The sequence below is a fragment of the Rhinolophus hipposideros genome (genome assembly GCF_964194185.1).
Source record: "Rhinolophus hipposideros genome assembly, chromosome: 25".
NCBI lineage: Eukaryota > Metazoa > Chordata > Mammalia > Chiroptera > Rhinolophidae > Rhinolophus > Rhinolophus hipposideros.
The window spans coordinates 30,209,232-30,228,044 of record NC_138071.1 but is presented as its reverse complement, the minus strand read 5'-3'; the positions used below and the strand labels follow the sequence as shown (position 1 = coordinate 30,228,044).

Below are 18,813 nucleotides of genomic sequence, written 5' to 3'. Positions count from 1 at the left end.
CTGACCGGCCCTGGCCCCCTGCACAGATTCGCTTGAAGGGTTGAGAGATACTGGTGCGGTCACTTGTGGGTGGGATGGGCGGCAGAAGGGGCGGCCTGCACCACGGCTTTGTCTAAGGGCCCTTTGCTGCAAAGCAGAGTCTGGATAATCCCCCTCTGCTTTTCAGTTCTCGCATAGTAATCCCGTCAGGTTACGTTCATAAGCCTGGAATTAGAGGGAGGCTGGAGACAATGTGAGGACTTAGAAGGACACGGCCTGTCCAGGGAGACAGTAAACCTGACACCGCACAGTGCTCACTGAGTTCTGGCCAAGTGTGACTCAGTGACTAACTTAGTTGTGAAATGTCATCACAGGAGAGATGGGAAATGTCCCTGACCGGCTGCCATTGGGCGCAGATGGGGGCAGGACCCCATGTTTAGGAGCCCGTGAGGACGGACGCCTTAGCTCTGCAATCGGGGTGGCTCTGCAGGAGAGCAAGCCCTGGTGCACCCAGGGGCCGGGAGTCGGACGCTCCTGTCCAGGGCGTTTCGGGTCAGTGTGCAGTCACCAGAACACAGCTTGGATCCAGTGCTTGTTAAAACTCACACGGATTTTGTCAATCCACTTCCTGCCTTGTTATGAGGGCTCCTGGGTTCTCACGTGCCCTGCAGGGAGCGGGGTGGCTCTTAAACAAGCCCCAGCCTTCTGTAGATGAGACGGGCCCTGATTTCAGACGAGTGTGTGTTCTCATCTTCAACTCATTGTTGCAACAGTACAGACCACTTAAATTTGATGTGTCTATCTAATAAACAGCAAAGAATTGTTTTTATTACTTTTTAGCCTTTCTTATTTTTTCATATATTTTATTGATTTTTCTACTTGAAACATGTTCTTGACATTTTTTAATGAAAAATTTTTGCTAAGGGTAACTCAGACCTCCAAATTATACAGTAACTTTTTTTTTGCAAAAGACATAATTTGGATTTATCTTTTAAAAAATCAGTAAATTGAGTTACCTTTATTAGAGATTAAAATAATAATTTTTTTACCTCTGTAGAACAGGCAAAGTTTTATATTTTTATATTTTAAATGTTTTATAGTGAGATCCTGGGCTCTGAACATAATGGGCGCTCAACACCAGTTGATGAATGAATGGATGAATGATGGGTGGATGGGTAGTGGGTGGATAGATGGATGGATGGATGGATGAATGGGTGGGTGGGTAAGTGGGTGGGTGAGTTGTTTGATGGGTGGAAGCTGGGGTCTGACTTTAATAACTGAGATTCACATTTTTTAATGTAGTTAATACTTTGGCAAAGAACTTTTTCAGAATGCATAATCTTAGATTGAATGTTGAATAGTAGTCAGCCTGCACGACTAAGCGTTCTAAGAGGCTGACTGTGTGTTTGTGCTTCTTACTTGAGGATTGCAGTGCGCTGTAGTAGTCAGCGCTGAGCATAGAAGCCCAGGATGTGTATTAACAGTGGATTGGAAGGAGGAAGGACAAAGGAGGGCTGAAAAGATTCTTCCTCGTCACCTCATTATCATGATCACAGTTATAATTCATTAAGCTGTTACGGTATGCCTGGCCCTGGATAAGTGAGTCATATACATGTCACTTGTCCATTTTACACATAAGGAAGTTAAGACATAAGGAGCTTAGAGAACTGGTCCACAGCCTCACACTGAGTGCTGGAGATGAGACGGGTGCATGACCCACGGTGGGCCCATAATCCTGCCTATAGCTCCATCAACTCAGCTTCGTGGACTAATGTTTGGGGCACAGCACGTAGCCTTTCTTTTAAGTGACAGTGATGTCCTGCTCATGGGAAGGCGGTCAGCTTTCCTTCCTGTGAGGGGAGGGTCACAACATCCATTTCTTGGAAATGTGTGTTGGTCCGCATGGTAACACGTGACTTGTTTTCACTGTGAATCCTAAATCCCAAATGCCTCTGACCCTCTCACCCCCATCAACACATCACAACCACCGTTTCTGCCCCATGAGAGACCGGGGGCCTTGCTGAAGAACGCGTGATCCAACTTCGTGCCAAACTTGTCCCCACACGCCGCTGTGGCTTTTCCGGAACTGCAGGCGGCCTCGCTGCATTCAGGCCAGTCAGGGGGCTTTGTGAGCATCCGAGCAGGTCCCTGCGTTGCTCGGGGGCACATTGGAAGTCACTGTCACTGCCCAGAGGTGGCCGTGCTCTGCTGTCCTTCCTGGGGTCTTGCTGACCCAGCCCCCCGGGATTAGGACGACCGAGCGGCCGCACCTGCTGTCACTGGCCAGCGATCCACTGGAAGCAGTTCTCCCCCAAGAACTGTCATCCTGGCCCGCCGCGTGCGGCTCCTCCCCCGATGTCGTTTGTATCTGGGGCCAGCGCCCACCACGGGGGTGGCAGCGGCCTCACTGGACCGCTGGAGAGCAGAGCCCGGCGTGCTGCCTGCTGGCTCTCCCGGGGGACCTGGGGTGAGTGGTCAGTTGTCTCAGGGGAAGGACGTTGGGCTTTGCCAGTGCTGCTGGCCAGGCCCCACGGAAGCTGCCGGCAGCACCTGTGTGGGCTGTGCCCTCGCACCTGTCCGTTTCCCTGAACTGAGCGCCCGCCTGTGTGAGTGGCTGGCGCCGTCAGACCCGGCTGGGAGAACACGCGCCGGGAAAGAAAAGTGGTTGCCGGGAGCAGGTTGCCGGGATGTGGAACAAAAAGACTCACACTTGCTTGTTGTCCGCTGGCGCAGTTACGGCTTCAGATAGCCCCTGCTGGTTTCCCAAACAGCCGCAGTGGCTGTGCCACGTGCGCACCTCTAATTCCAGAGCACATCTCTTGTCTGGGAAGCTACCTGCGCCTGAGGTGCTTAGGAGGGACCGCTCAAAGCTCAGCCTGTTGTCACGGGCAGGGCAGTGTCTGTGGCTTCTTCACTCGGGTTTACCCGGATTTTTGCTCGTGTCAGCACTCGTCCTTCGGTGGTGGACGCCGGGCTTTTTGAGGATTTGTTTGTTTAGCTGCTGTGAGCAACGCTGCTATACACAGTCCCGTTACGTCTTCTGTGGACACAGGCTTTCATCTCTCCAAGACAAACATCGAGGAGGACACATTCCAGGTAATAGGGGATCGCCAGTGCCCTGCCCCCCCCCCCACCGGCACTGTGCAGTATCACGTCCCCCCACAGGGTGGGAGCTCCTGCTGCCCCCGGTCCTCTCAGGAACTGGTTCTCAGTCTCCTCTAACCTAGTGCTTCCGGCGGTTTTCGTCAGCCCTTCAGAGAGCGCTGGCGCTGCTGAGCGTTCTTCCGCGAGCTCAGTGGCCGTCTGCATTTTCTTTCAGGAAATTGATGCATATCATCTTTTGGAAAATACTTCTCTTTCTCCATTGACATGCCTTTGAATTGAATTGAAGTGCCTCTTTGAGAAGAATGTACTTAGAATCGTTATCAGACCACGTCGCGGGAAATGCTGATGAACTTACAAGAGCGTGGCCCCAGCCGCCCTCTTCTCTGGTTCCCTGTAGTTTACACCCACTCGTGTTTATAAACCCTGCACTGGTCTTACTAAGTTGTTCTCTTTCAGAGGAATTAATGGGAGAGAAAAGATGGTCTTTTCCATGTACCCACTTATTTACCCTTTCAGGAGCTTTTCCACACTTCCCGTGACTTTGAACTGGTGTCATTTCTCTTCAGCCTACAGACCTCTTAGGTCTCCTGGTGACAGGTTGTTCTTGCTGTTTCTTTATAATATGAAAATGTCTTTTTTTTACTCTCTTGTTTGAAAGATATGTTCACTGGAGTTAAACATTTTTTCTCTTAACACTTCAAATATGTGATTCATATTTATTTTATCAAATATATAATTATATGTAGTGCACCAAATATGTCATTTTTACAAGACATTTGCTTTGCCTTGTAGCCTCTATTTTTCTTAAGAAATGAGCCACCACTTGGCCATTTTGCTGAGCTGGCTGCTGTTCTGTTCCCTTCTTTACCTTCAGTCTCAGTGTCCTCACGATGAGACACCATTGCGTGGCTCTCTCCGCATTTATTCTTCTTGGGCTTCCCTGAGTTTCTAGGTTAATGTCCTTCACGGGTTTGGGGAATTTGTGCTTTTTTTTTTTTTTATCCCCCCGGGCTCTCCTTTCCTTCTTGGACTCCAGTTACACTGCGTCATGTTTGGTATTGTCCTGCAGTGACTGAAGTTCTCTTCAGTCTTTTTCAATCCTTCCTGCAGTGTCCTCCAATAATAATAATTCCTGTTATCTGTCTTCAGATTCACTAAGCCTTCCTTTTCTCCTTTTTTCCCGGAAGCAGTTAATTTCATAGAGGACGCTTTTGCTTTGAATCCTATCAGGCCCTTCCTCTGAAGACATGGCCTTTTTGGTTTTCCAGGAAATGCCATCGGGGCTCAGTGGGAACGCCAATGGCCTCCACACAGATGCCCCCGCCCTCTGCCCAGTCTCCTCCTTGAGCAGTCGCCCTGTATGTGGATAGTAACCCCCAGGGACCAGGGGACCCTCACACAGACATCGGGGGCACCCCTCTGCACAGCCCCCCGCTCAGTGCCCCACACCCCAACTCCAGTCACCCCCTCATCCCCAGTCGTGGCTGCTGATCCCCCAGCCCCAGGGACTGCCCAGTTCTCCTCCTGTGGTGGTCGGAACCTGACCCAGATGGGAAGCTGGCGAGTATGGGCACCTCCCGCACCTAACTTTCTCATGCCTCAGCTCGGACTGCGTTTCAGGGTCTGAAAGCTGTTGCCACCTTTGGTCCTACGTCATGGCGGACAAACCTGTCAGTTCACCTGCACTGTGTCCTGAGTGCATAGAAGGAGCTCTCGCTGCAAACAGAGGGCAGACGAAGTCTCACGAGAACAGAGGCATGCGGACCCCTTCTCTCCGCCGCCCCCGTGTCTCCCGCCTCTGCCCAGAGCCCCTTTTGGGTGCAGCCCCCGGGATTCACCTCACCGTCATCCTACTTCTGTACAGTTGTTTATTTTTATTTGTTGACAATGAAGGCGCATTACTTTTATATTTGGAGTAATTGCTTAAAATACAACCTACCACTTAGGAGAAATGCCTGCAAGGGACCCACTGCCCCATAGGAAACATTTCTGTTATAATTTCTATAATCATGAAAGCAATGCGCTTTGTGGTCAACTGAATAAAGGAACAAAACGTGAATGCACGCAGTGCAGAAGGAGCAGTGTGGAGCCGGGGTCCACGTCGGAATGTGGCCGCGACCTCCCACCCTGTGGGCCCCATGCAGTCCGTCCATCAGGTTCGCAGGGGGTGGGTAGGTGTGGGGGTCTGTGCAGGGTGCAGGGGGTGGGGTCTCCCGGGCAAAATGAGAAGGACGAGGACTTCCCTGCCACTTGCAAACATCGCTGGTGTTCAGGAGTCTTTGGAAATGGCTTGTCCTCCCCTTGTTTGATGTTCCCATGTCCCATCCGCATCATCCAGTTGACAGCTGGAGCCCTCCTTGCAAAGGCTGGGGGGCCAGGGGAGCACGAGGGAGACCGTCACCTGCAGGGGGCCTGCTCCTCTCCCCCTGCTGTTCTGGCCCCAACACAGAAGCACACTGCCCTTTGGACCCCCAAAACTCTGATTTCTATACTCTATTACCTGCGTTCCGGCAGAGGCCTGATGGGGGGCTTTGTAACTGAACCCGTGTCTCATCATGTCAAGGGTCAGATGTGTTCTGAGTTTCACTTTGACGTACAAATCAACCCTCAGACACAACACGTGTGTAATTGGGGCTGCACGTGTCGCATAAATGACACATCAGCCACGGTGGCCAGAGAGTGCACACTACACTTTTCTCTGCCAGCTGCAGGCAGGAAGGAATGGTGGAAAGGGTGCCAACTGTCAGTTGTGTGGTGTTGGGATGCCAGGCAGGGTACTGCATCCACCCTTCAGGAACATCTCCTTTTCCCACGTGAGAGGGAAGTGGCTCATCATTCCTCTGTAGGCTACAGACTGGGATGAAATGGCTTAATATCTCTTTTCCTGGCAAAAGCAGGTTGTTTTATCAGGGGTCCTACTTTCCTTCCTCCTAATCAGATTAATTAGTTTGTAGATAGTTCTCTGTGAGTCCCACTTCCATCTTAACTTTTTAAAGACACTGAACTACGGTGAAGGTGGAAGGGCATGTGTGATTCAAGTTCCACAGACATAACAAATAGGTTTTGAACTCCTGCCTGTGCCTAACGTTCATTGGTGGGAAGGTGGCCTCACAGGAATGGATCCGCCTGGTACAGGAGCCCTCACTTCCTTTGGACACATCAGTACGCCATTTATTTGCTTTTGTTTCTGTATGTGCCCCCCAGAATTGCCCACCCCAAGTCTCCTGAAGGACCTGAGAAAACACCAGGTTCATGTGGAGAGACTGAGCCCCCTGGACCTCGACCAGATGGCCCGCGTGATCGCAGATGCCGTGCACGGGGTGGGTGAAGAAGGGGCGTGGGAAGGCCCTGGCAGAGGAGCCGGAGGAAACACGGGAGAGCCGGCAGGCAGCTCGGAAGAACAGCTATCCGAGGACAGCGACCAGGGCAGAGACGGCCCGCGAGGTGAGACGCCCTTTCCACTGTGGGTGGACGGGCCCGCGATGCACGAGGCCACAGGGATGTGGGGAGCCCGGGTTGCCAAGCTGGGATGCGTCCTTTCTGCCTGTAGGTGGGATTTGTGTTGATGATTTTTATCTGTTTGAACTTTTGCCCCTAAGAGCTTTCTTAACTGGCTAAGCCGACCAGAGCAATTATGTCGAAAGGTAAACTGTTCTCTGTGAGGAGGTGGGATTCCGCTGCACTGAGGTTCAGAGGTAGGAAACAAACAGGACTGATGGGAAGTGTTTGTGTGTGGATTGCTCAAGTGAATATAGTCAAATATTTGGCTAATAAAGTGAAAGGGCTTCATTTGAGTCTCTGCCTGAGGCTCACATCCCCTCTGAGGCTGCTCTAGGGAGAAAGCATAGACTCCCCGACTCCCGCAACACGCACGCACTCACGGAACCCGCGGCGGGCTCAGGCTTCCCTGACGACTGGCCTTCTTTCTACCTGATTGCTTCTCAGAGTCGTTGGAAATACACTAAAGCATCTCAGTGCCTTGCACACAGGAGGCACACATAGAAGAAAACGTGTGCCTAAAACACAAGTGAAAAGTGCATGTCTCCTTCTGTGGGTTGGGACAAAGAAAGGCTTGCTTGGAAACTGGAACTGTGACTTGCCTGACAGTGGGATATAGGAGAAGATACCGGAACTCCAGCAGGGCCAGGCGCTGTTAGGCAGTCACAGCTGAAAGGATGGCTGCCCGCACTGGGGCGGGGGCTCTGGAAGGTTCTGTGGTGCGGTTGTTCGGGCTTCAGGCGTGCAGGATGAGTTCCATGCCATTGGGCGTTGCCGGGAGGATACTGACTTGGAGAAATGACCACCACAGAACAGTAGCCCAAGTCACTAAGTTCTGAAGACACCTGACATGGCGTGGTTTGGGTTAGACGCTTCACTTTTTTGTGGCTGATCTGCCTCTGGCACAGTGGTTTTCCTGGCTGTGCGCTAACACTAAGAGTGACGTGTACGTACATGGAACTGGTAATGTCATTTACCGCTGCTTCACGTTCCTCGTTTAGCCGCCAAGGCCCCGCCTCCCGTGAAGTATACAGAACACTTTACTACAAGCAGAACAGTCCTCCTTCCCAGTAGAGGTCAGGCCAACACCATGAGACGTAGAGACACTTATGAGGCTGCTTGCGAGCTGTGACACCTTGTGATGATAACTCCCGACGAGGATTGTGATAACGTTCTGTCTTTCACAGATAACGGGGTGCAAGACGACGATGACAGAGTTTCTGAAGAGGTAAGATGGACGCCTCTACAGGTTTGCTTTACGTTAAGCCCAGAACGGTCTGGGTCGTGTTTCTGTTCATGGTTTGGGAACATTTATGAAATACAAAGGCTTTTTGCTTTTTGATTTTCTAGGAAAGGATAGAAAAATGCTCATAATCCCCAAATTAGAAAGGTATAAAGAGTGTATACAAAATTGTGAATATTTAGATACATGCCAGTATCTATTTTCAGATTTTATAGTAATCTTTATCCATTGTAGAAATATGAAAAAATATGGTTAATACAAAGAAGACAATTGCTGTCCCTTAGACTGTCCCCACCTAGGGATAAGAGGTAACATACAGATGCATTGCAGGCATGCTCTAATCCTGCCACTGTCCTGTGTGTGCTGGTGCCCGGGCTTCATGTCACAGGAATGCTCATTGGCTAAAGGTCGTCAGGCCTGTGCTGTGCAGAAAGGTGGTCCCTAGCCACATGACTACTTGAACTTTAATTTAAATTTATTAAAATGAGGTAAATAAAAAGTTTGATTTCCCAGCTGGACTGGCCACATTTCAAGTGTGCCTTGGTCGTGTGTGGTTAGGTGGTGCGAACACAGAACCTTCCCGTCACTGCACATGCTCTGTCACACAGCGCTGGTCCAGGACGCAGTGAAAGATGCAGATGACACCCAGTCTCTGGGCGCATTGTGCGTTTTTCCCACTGAAGAAACGTTGCTCATTTATAACTTAGGGATGCAGAAAGTCGTTTCATAAGCAGTGACAATGACATTATGTGGTTTTACGAAACTATTTTTGTGGTGTGGAAAAAAAGACCTTTGGTTAGTGCTTCTCTTGTCAGTTAGTCTTAGTGGTTTTTCGTTCAGTGCCTGTGAGCAAGCAGAGGAAAAAACATCAGCAGTTCTTTTAAATGTCCATCAGAAATGGCGGGCTATCCTGTGTGAGCAGAGGATGGAGACATGGGGGTCTAAGGACAGTGTCCTTGTGTATGAAGAGGCGGGAAAGCGAGGACCAATGGCCAAGCGGCCGGGCCCAGGCTGAGGGTCTCCAGAGAGCAGACAAGTCTGCCTGCTTCCAGAACCGCCCCCGGGAGGACCCAGGGCTTCTACTCCACACTGTTTCGTTTATTGAGTAGAATTCTAATCCATTCTCCGTTACTCAAGGCACATTCTCAAGGAATTTTCTCCAGAAGGGTATTGGAGTATTGTATTTTCTTGTTATTTAATAACGTCTTCATTTCCTCTTCACACAAAGCACCGATTAAGTGAGAATACCATTCTCTTTCCTTCAAAAGCCTGAGGACATTTTCCCATCCCTATTGGGTAACTGAAATGCTGTGTACTGTTGTCATTCAGGATACAAATTTGAGCAAATATTTTCATCAAAGCATTTTCTTTAAATACTCCAAAACACAAACGAAAAAGTTATAAATAATTTTCAGTCAAAAAGGGAATAATTACTTCCTTTATAGTCCTTCCTTAATTTCCTACCTAAATGTGTTTTGGTAAAGTGAGTTACAGAGTAAATCCAGTTTTCCTGTGTCTATCTAATATAACGTTGGCGATGTAATTTGATGGTTACAAAGGATGTAAAGCGCTGGGCTTCACTGTGCTGGAAGGAGTCCCTGGCATGCTCTGCTCCCTCCCATGAGCAGTAGGGGCGACCGTCTCTTTCCTTACAGGGCAGTGCTGGTGTCTGAGAGCAGCCCAGGGAGGGCGTCTTCAGCGTCAGTTAGACCGAGTTCAATCCCGGATCTGCCAGTCACTCCCTCTGTGACCCCGTACACATGACTAACCTCTCAGGCCCTCTCAGGACTACAGAGTAGAGACAAAAGCTGGTTCTCTACTCCTGGGTGGGGCAATAGGGAAATGGGACGGTTGACACCCGGCCTGCGCACAGGGCTTGCCAGGGAATCAGCGCTGTCATCAGAGTTGTAAGCTAACCTTCATCAGTCGGAATGTCATTTAAGTGGTTCTGAGGACACTTGTCCAGGAAACGGGGATCAGGGAGGGGCAAGCCTTCACACGGGAGGGCCAAAGATCCCCTAGATGGCGTTCAGATGCAGTTTCATGTCCCTGTGACTACTTACTCTGGGTGCCTCCGTTTCCCTGTGGAAAGGGGGAGGGGCACGACAGTTCCCGAGTCGGTGTTATCATGAGGACTCTGAGTTCATGCATAGAAGGCATCAGTGCAAAGTCTTCAGCCGTGTGAGGGCTCAGAAAATGCCACTTACTGTTGTGACTAACTGTTGGTTGCTTCTAGAGGGGCAGGAGGGGGCCTCGGAGTCACATGGGCTGTATTTAGAGACTGACACTGTACAGATTCCGATTCTTCAGGAAAGGGTGTGTGTATGTGTGTGCATGTGTGTGTGCGCGTGCACGTGCATGCTTGCACGAAGGAACACGTTAGTTAGGGATCCTGATAACGCAGGCTCCATCTGGCGGAAATCTGCTTGACGTGATCCTAAGTGCAGGCGGGTAAAGCTTTGCCTCCATCACCGTTCATTTCACGTTGCCTGTTACTGTCCCATATGGATGACTTTGTCACATGTGGCCTTTTCATTGTGTAAGTCGACAGTCTTTCCCCCACATGCCATCTCATGAGAGTTTTCGTTGTACCAGGTCAACCATCTGAGCCCTGAACTCGGTGGCCTCCTGCAGGATCCCGGGTCTCGACTCTTGCCTGCAGCCCCACCTCTTGCAGAGTCCTTCAAAACGAAGAGCAAGAAATCGGAGGAGCCCGAGGTCTCCTTGTCATCAGAGGAGGAGGGAGCTGGAGTGGAAAACGTGAAGAGTCACACGTACTCCAAAGACGTGCTGGAGAGGCCGCCACATTCGCAGGCCTGGGGCAACGGGTTTGGGGAGTCCCAGCACTGGGTTCCAGGGCCCTTGCAAGAGGACCAGCCGCTCGAAGCAGGAGCTCAGGAACGGCCAGGCTACAGCCTGAGACTGGAGGCCAAGTCTTCCGCGGAGGAGGAGTACGGCTACATCGTGACGGAAAACGAGTGAGTAGGACATCAGTTGGGATGTCATTTACGTGGTTCTGAGGACACTTGTCCAGGAAACGGGGATCAGGGTGGGGCAAGCCTTGGCATTGGAGGGCCAAAGATCTCGTCTGTGTGCTTGATGCCCAGGACCCTGCGCCTTGCCGGAGGGGGGCTGCTTTCATTTTTGTCTGTCTTCACTGGAGAGACGTGCAAGCATCCTGGTATCTCAGGTGTAGGAGGGCAGCCAGGGCCCAGCCCGTCCCTGTCACCCAGCGCTTCGGACCTGGGGACCCGAGCTTGAGGGCCATTGCCCACAAAACAAACCCGACAGAAGCCTTCCTGGTCTTTGGTTGTGACCTCATCACCTGCTGGTCACACCGCAGGGCACGTTGAAGCCATGGGTCTTCAGGCGGGGCCGGCGGGGCGCTGGGGGAAGCAGAGCCTGGGCTGCCTCTGCTGGGCGCTGGCCTCTGGCCCAAAAGAGCTCCAGGAGCTGTACGTCTTCCCCACCAGTGTAGCCCAGATACCAGGGTCTGCAGAGCGGGCCTCACAGCAACAGCGTGGCTGTCCTCATTCTCGTTTCCTGAGTGTGACGAGGGACTGACTGCAAACATCAGTACCCAGCAAGTGACGGGTCAGCCCCATTTTTCAGGTCCTTTCACTAATGAATCCAACTTTTGGTGCTGTGCTTTGTGAAATGTTGTATTGTCTTCAAGGAACGAAAGATGTTTCAAGGCAAAAACACATCAGTCTGACAACACACACACACACACGAGTGTGCACGCGTGTAGCACCTGCTTTGCTTTCTGGTGTCTGTGCGTCCCGGTGCTTCTGTGGTAGCTCAGAGGCCGGTCATGTGGCCACTGTCGTGGGAGGGGCAGCATCGGGCCGCATCGGGCCGCTGCTCTCCTGCTGGTTTGGCACGTGCACGCCTATGCTCACGCCCCCGACAAAATGCAGCCCCCACCGTGTGTGCACGGCTGCCACGCTGCACGCAGCAGATGTCATCAATGAGAAACAGTGGCATGCCACCACTGGGCACCACACGTTTTACTGAGCCCAAACCACAGACCACATATCAAAGCAGATTAAAGCGTAAGACTTCAGCTGCAGAGCAGTTCTCACAGGTGTGTTTAGAGACATGCTCACGGCGCATGCTTCCGGCTTACCCCAAAGTGGCGCGCCCGTTTTCGCAGGGTCTGTTTTGTTCAGACGCACCTGCGGTGTCTGACCCCTTGGCCTGGACAGTCCTCGCTGTCCTGCCTCCTTCTCTCAGAATGAGCAGCTCCTAGTAGGTGCTGAGCCCACGGAGACGTACAAACGGGAAGTGGACCGGCATGTGCTCTGAGGGCACAGCCCTGCACTGTGACAGCCAAGGTCAGACGGGGATGCAGACGTGATCACAGCCTGTTAACCTACTCTGTGTCCGATACCCGTGTTCTGAGTTTTCCCTCCTTGGAAACCTCACTGTGCTGCGTGTGTGTGGACTGTGTGCATGTGTGTATTCTGCGTGGCATGTGTATGTGTGTATGTGAGCACCAGTGGGATGTCCACGGCACAGCTGGTCTGGGACCCTTTCCTCCCACCAGGACATCAGTGTCCTCGTGTCCTGATCCCCGAGGGCTCAGTCCCGGCATGAGGTGACTATGTGTGCAGGAGGTGCCAGCCACTGTGCCCCAAACTCCTTGTTCAGGGTCCAGGGGTTTAGCTGTAGCACAAAGGAGAAGGAGCCCCTGGTGTCATCATGAACAGCTGACGATGGTGCATTTGTTTGGGGCCTTTCGAGCAGGGCAGTCCATCTGCTGGTCTCTGCATCAGGGTGGACGTGGAGGGAATGACAGCTCTGGGCGGTCAGCACGTCTGACGGGAGAGACCGATCCTACCGGTGTTTCCTCCTGCTCTGCCTGACTTCTGAGGAGCAAGGGCAGCCGTACTGGGGAGGCGATTTTCATTGCATTCAGTGTGTTTTTCTGCAGAGCTTTCCTGGCCCATTCCTTTGGGACATGAGCATACACATCCACTGACGTGGGTTAGAGGAAAACCATTATCTTATCTTGGCTGATTTCACTTTCCTTTTGGTGACTCAATAGGGTGAAAGATACATGGTGCTGCTCATTCAGCTTTGTGTCAGTAATTCTTACTTTTTGTCACCCGTTCGAATGTGCTAGGAGATTACACCTTCTTCCCATCTCCAGACAGAGATTGAGGTTTCTGCCTCTGTTATCAAATTCACTGGTAATTTGGGATTCTCAGGGGCAAGATTTCACCAGATTTCGGCTTAAGACTTAATAGATCAGCTATTGACAAAAATCTGTTTCCATTCTTTTAAAAACAAGGACTTTTGTATATTTGGCTGTCCCATACAAAGGAGAAGGAATGGGACTCACAACTCAGTGTTATCACGGCCACACGTGCTCCTCATGGATGTTTTGATGGGAGAGTGATGGGGCTTCGTCGCGGCCATTCCCGTGCTTATATTTCCTGATGGGCTGGGTGGAGTTTAATCCTTCGCCATTTGCATTCTCATCCTCTTTTTACAAACTAGACGGATTATTCAAGACTGGATGGAGGACAGGATGGCCATCCCCAGTCCTCTAAGGACAGCTTTAAAATTATTTCAAGTGAGGCTGATGGGAAGAGATCACAGGATGGAAGGGGAATTGGAAGCAGAAAGGGCTTTTCACCTCTCAGCAGAGAAGAAACTCCTCTTACATTTGATGAGTAAATGCTTCAGAGACACGGGCTATCCTCACCACGTGCCTCCCTTCACAAAGCTGCGTCCTCGTGTTTGGGCCATGTTCCTGGAGAAGGATCATATGAGACGGCGAGGGTAACCTTGGAGAGTAAACCATGGCCGTGAGCATGTGCAGGCTGAGGGGCAGCAGTGAGGGGTTGTCAGTTTGATGTTTGAGACAAGCAGTCTGTCGGAGAAGCTTGTAGTCACCCCTCGGGATGCGGCTGTGCCAACAGGCTCCAGGGGGCTGTGGACGAGGGTCCTTGCTGCCCAGCTGGCCCTCAGGGAAGCACCTGGCACTCCCGCAGCATGGTCATGCGTAGGTCTCCGTCTGGTCCTGGCAGCTTCCGTGGGATGACGACAACACACGGAGCCCACCATCGGGCGGGAGCCTCCAGCGCCGTGGGGCTCGGCAGGGGCGTATCCCTGCGTGGTCCCCTCATCTCAGCGGCAGTGGTGGTGGTTCCCCCCTTCAGGGGCTGTTGGGGACAGTGAACGTGACCCAGGATGAGCAGTGGCTGGAACGCAGTGGATGTCGAGTGAACAAAGAGCATCAGCCTTCTAGCCGCCAGCAGAGTGGACACAGGAGGACACAGCCCCACCTAAAAGAGGAGTAGATGAGCTTCCGCTCTGAGGAGAGGGTCGGAGGGGCATGGCCTCAGCGTGGTCATCCGAGCAAGCAGGCGCCGACAGGAGGGATGGGGCCTGGCCCGCCGGCCCTGAGTGCTGATTCCTGTCAAATTCCAAACACAGTTGGTTTACTTTTACATTTCCCTCCCTCAGGTTTTTCTTACCAGGAAGCTTTCTTCCACGTGGGATAAGCCGATCAGGGAAGTTACAATGACGTTTTACTGTCCTAATTACCGTGGTTACGAGTCCCACCTGGCTTCCAAGAAGGTGTGTTAGGCACCCATTTCCCACAGCACCTCCCCTGTGGGAGTCAGTCAGGTTGTCTGGATGACACCTAGATAGAGAGATGACACCTAGATATCACACACGGTCCATCCTTCATCCACAGGTGAATTATAGGATTCGGGGGTCAAATGTCTGGAAACACATTCAGAAGTCAGGTTCTCCACTTGCCAAGGCCTCGGGGAAAGTGTGTCAGGTTCCGGGGTTGGTCCTCGGGAAAGACTGGCCTCGCCTGGGGGCAAACAACCATCCTCATCCCTCAAGAATTTCCTGTCCTTCACCTAGAGCGTGAGAGGAGTTTGTGCAGGGCCTTTGGGAGCAGGCCGCCCACTGGCTCCTGTTCTCCTGACCTGTGAGCCGCTGTGCTCGGCAGTGACTCACTCAGCTCCTCTGGGAGCCAGTGAGGTGAAGAGGAAGGGGTCCCAGCCGAGAGCTAGTGCTCCCTGATCCGGGTTCTCCCACTGCCTGTCCCAGAGCCTCCCGGCTTCACACACAGCCCCCTGGCTGCCCGCAGAGCCCCTGGCTTGTCAGGCCAGCTCTTACGTCACCTCCTGCAGCCTGTGGTCTGCGGGAAATGCCGTCCATGCCGTGCCTCTGGGAGCACCTCCATGCCACTCGCCTCTTACACACACAGAAGAAGCCTGACACTCCACAGGGTGGGACAGAGTGGTGGTCTCCATGCCCCTGGTGCCTGCTGACACCGCCCTCAGGCCTCACCTCCCCTGTCCAGCTGTCAGAGTCTGTCCACGTCCTCTCCCCTCCCTGCCCCTCCTTGTGCTGCCTCAGCCTCTCTTGCCCTGGTCACTGGGACCTCTCACTGCGTCGTCCTTCTTCAGTCGTTAAGCACATTGCACCAAAGAGAAAGCCCTATTGTCTGCATCTGACTATACCCTCTGCTCTTGGTCCCTGTGGTGACGTCAACTGTCTGCAATGTGGAGACCCAAGCCTTCAAGTGACCCCAGGCCTGTGGGCTCTGCAGACGCCTCCACCGCGCGTTTCCTCTCTGGGTGCTGGGCAAGCCCGCCTGCTGTCTGCTTCTGGAATGTACAGGAGGCTTCGTGTGCTCCTCCCAGCACACGCCACCCCTCTCTCACCCTTGACCTGGGCACTGCCCTCTCCTGCAGCCTTTCTGCGGGTTTCCTGCCTGTTCAGTTCTGTATTTTTCCTGAGGCAATGGATTTGGTTTTTGCTCTTTCTTATGCAAATTTTGAGCATTCCCAAAAGCAAGATAATAACCTAGGCCCAACCACCCGACAACCTATCTCATCCACACTGTCTACTCCGACCTCTCAAGCTACTTTGAAACAAATCCCAGTTGTATTGTCTTAAAAACATTTCATGAACTATCTCTAAAATATAAGGATTCTTTCTTTTTAACATTCCATAATGCCCTAAAAAGTAACAAAGACTCTCAATATCAAGTGTCCAGTCTGTTCCAACATCAACGTCAGAACTCGTTTTCTGACTTAGGCTGACCAAACTTGTCGGCGCACTTTCCTCTCCTTTGCTGAGGTCCCCGTGGCGTGTTGGAATCAATGTCTGTTATTGGCTGGAAATCTAGATCTGGAGGATATTTACCGTTGTCTGACTTGTAACTACAGTGGTAAAAAGCAGTGAGAAAAGACCATAAGAGCTCAGATACGGGGGAATGAAAACAGTTTCAGTCATCTTGGGATGAAAACAGTTTCAGTGTCTCTGACCCAGTGGCTTCCACGTCAAATGGCCATGTCTAGCCACAAGGAAGACACCAGAAAGACGGGGCTGTGCCAGAATGGGGCCCCTTAAGTTCTCTGACTGTGAGCCTCCTCCTCACACTCCACCTTTCTACTGCAGCCGAGGGTGAGGTCGGTGGTTGGGGGGCCGGGTGGGCAGTGAGGAGGGGGAGCATCGGAATAGCCCGCTCGTCCCACCAGGCCTGGGGCCTGGGCCGCTAACCCTCTCTGCCTTGGGCCTGTCCTCAGGTCGCCTCCTCTAGCCTCGGTGCTGAAATGTAGGATGGCCTAAGAGGGTCTGAGAGGCTGGACTCGCTTCTCTTTTCGCTGTGATGGCCTCTGATGGCAGCAAGGGGGTCACCACAAATATCCCTATCTGTATCCATGTCCATCTCCATCTCCGTCTCCGTCTCCGTCTCCGTCTCTGTGTACCTACACCTACACCTACACCTAGATAATCATCACCTATCCCTATGTCTCTGTCTTTTCCATATGTATATCCACATAGCCTCGCTTGGCATCAGATTTCCATCATCAGTGGAGCAGGTTTTCGCTTCCTTTTCAGTGATGCTGTGAAATTCCACAGTAGAATAACCCACAGGGACCTTCAGTGCCTAACAGCTACGATTGATTTTTTGCAAAGTGTCATCTGCATCACAAATTGGCCTAGACTTACGTCTGTTTGAGTTAAGCAGTTTAAATTTCACTCCTACGTTGAAGGAAGTAAGGAAGAGGGAGTAAAACATGAAAAGAAGAGATTTGCTGGGCTGTCAAAATTGGAGTAAGTCTGGGAATAAATAATAAGGCCACAGGGAGAAGGAAAATGGAAAACAGTGTCCTGAGATAGCTCATTCGGTGGGTACTGGCTTATTGGGGACGGTGACTTACCAAACAGGCAGAATGTTAGCGGAAGAGCTGGCTGTGGGTTACTGAGTTCCAGCTCAGCCTCCCTGAGTCCCGTGAAGGAGTCCATTTCAAGCTTCCAAAGACTTCACGGCCCTTACTTCGCGCTCCGTGGAGGACAGGTGGGTGGGAAGGGAACTGTGTTCCATGGAGAACAGCCTGTGCAGGGTCTGCCTCAGGAGGAAGCACGAACTTTGGAGGAGGGGGCAGTACATGGCGAGGCCGCTGGGCCCCAGCAAGGACTTACCCTGACAGTGGTGGACGCCACTGGATGGTGCCGACAGGTGGCTGGTGGGCCAGGGGCCCTCTCTCCCAAACCCTTGTGCTGGAGTGGAGAAGGGACAGAGACAGCCTGGCCAGTAGGTGTGTGGCCCTCTGGCCATTCCCCTTAGCTCCGGCCTCATCCTCTCTGTCTGCACTGTGGGCTGACCTACAAAGTGTCACCTGAGCTGTGAGCTGGCCTGGACTTTAACCTAATGAGGCAGTTTCACTGCGATTCCCAGGCTGCTTTGCCAGTGGGGCTTTGGGAGAGGTTCCAGGGGACGGTGCCGCTGGGCCGCTGGGGCGGGGCGGGCCGCGAGGCCGGGCGTCATCCTCTCCTTCCTGCTGCGGGCCTGGCTGAGACCTGTGCGTGTGCACTCACACTCTGAATTTGTGCACAGTACTGTCCCACTGTCTCTTTCGGGTGTGCATGCACTTTCCACAAAGGTAACTCCAGGACACTGTGTACTTACACTTGTATTCACTGTGTATTGCTGGCAAATGATGTTTTTCAGAAATTTGGAGGAATGAATCTACTTATGGTGAGAAGTGGTCTCATCTTGATGTTAAAGCCGGTCGTGGTTAGAGTGGCTTGGTTTCTTACCGGTGGACATTTCACCTGTGCAGAGTTGGGGCTGTAACAACTCACTAGTGGGTCACTCAGCATTGTAGCGGCTCCAGATGGGTTGCGCGTGCTCTCGAAGGCCGCGGGAGCTCAGACTCGGAGGGTTCAGTTTGGCCGCAGATTGTCTTCGGCTCAGCAGCGTTCTCCGGGGACGTTGGGCTGTCTTAGGCTTCTGCAGGGAAGAAATTGGTACCAAATCGAAGCCAGAATTCTGAACCAGCGCAGCTGCTGTGGTTTTTCTCATTTGCTTTCATCAAAGTATCTCTTCTCTGCATTGGGGACAATTCCTGCGGGTTAGCAAAAGTTTTGACTACCTGATCAGATTATTTAAATAGAATAAATGTCATTATTTGTTACAACGATGGATAGGAATAACTAGAATAAATGGTAAATGCCATGAAAACCTCACTTTATCCATTGGTTTCAAATATCATCTCATCAGAAGAGTTTGTATCAAAGTTGACTGGTTGCATTTTGGAATCCATCAATCATTTGGTGCCCTACCTTTGAATTTTCAAATAAACAGTATGATGTCCACAGTCCGAACGTGAAGCAGCCGAAGGAAGATGAACGGTCAGCATTGAGCAGACTCCTTGACGTCCCTGTCTGGTCAGCAGGGACATCCCATCCTGTGGACAGCCAGATCCCATTGTCACCGGGATCTCATCTGCCCCCGAGGAAAGCCCAGTAACTGCTAAAAAACTCAGGCGTGGAGAGGTCTGGGCACACACTGTCCAGTTTAGTTCAGGTGAGACACAGGTCGGACACAGCGGTCACCTGGGCCCACCACCCGGGAAGCCTACGTCACAATACATGCTCAGTGGCAACACCGAGGGTGGAGTTTTTCTTTGGGGAACTGACTCACAGCCTGACCTTGGGCA

General features: G+C 51.9%; 1 protein-coding gene across 5 annotated transcripts in view; it reads left to right on the top strand.

Annotated features, from left to right (window-relative positions):
* The window catches only part of PTPRN2 (protein tyrosine phosphatase receptor type N2), a 406,465-nt gene that overhangs the window by 167,632 nt on the left and 220,020 nt on the right, over positions 1-18,813 (top strand). For all 5 annotated transcript variants that reach the window (XM_081038718.1, XM_081038717.1, XM_081038716.1 and 2 more), the window contains 3 exons: positions 6,289-6,528; positions 7,770-7,810; positions 10,421-10,803. In XM_081038718.1, coding sequence (XP_080894844.1) covers positions 6,289-6,528; positions 7,770-7,810; positions 10,421-10,803 — 664 coding nt within the window. The remainder of the gene's footprint in view (positions 1-6,288; positions 6,529-7,769; positions 7,811-10,420; positions 10,804-18,813) is intronic.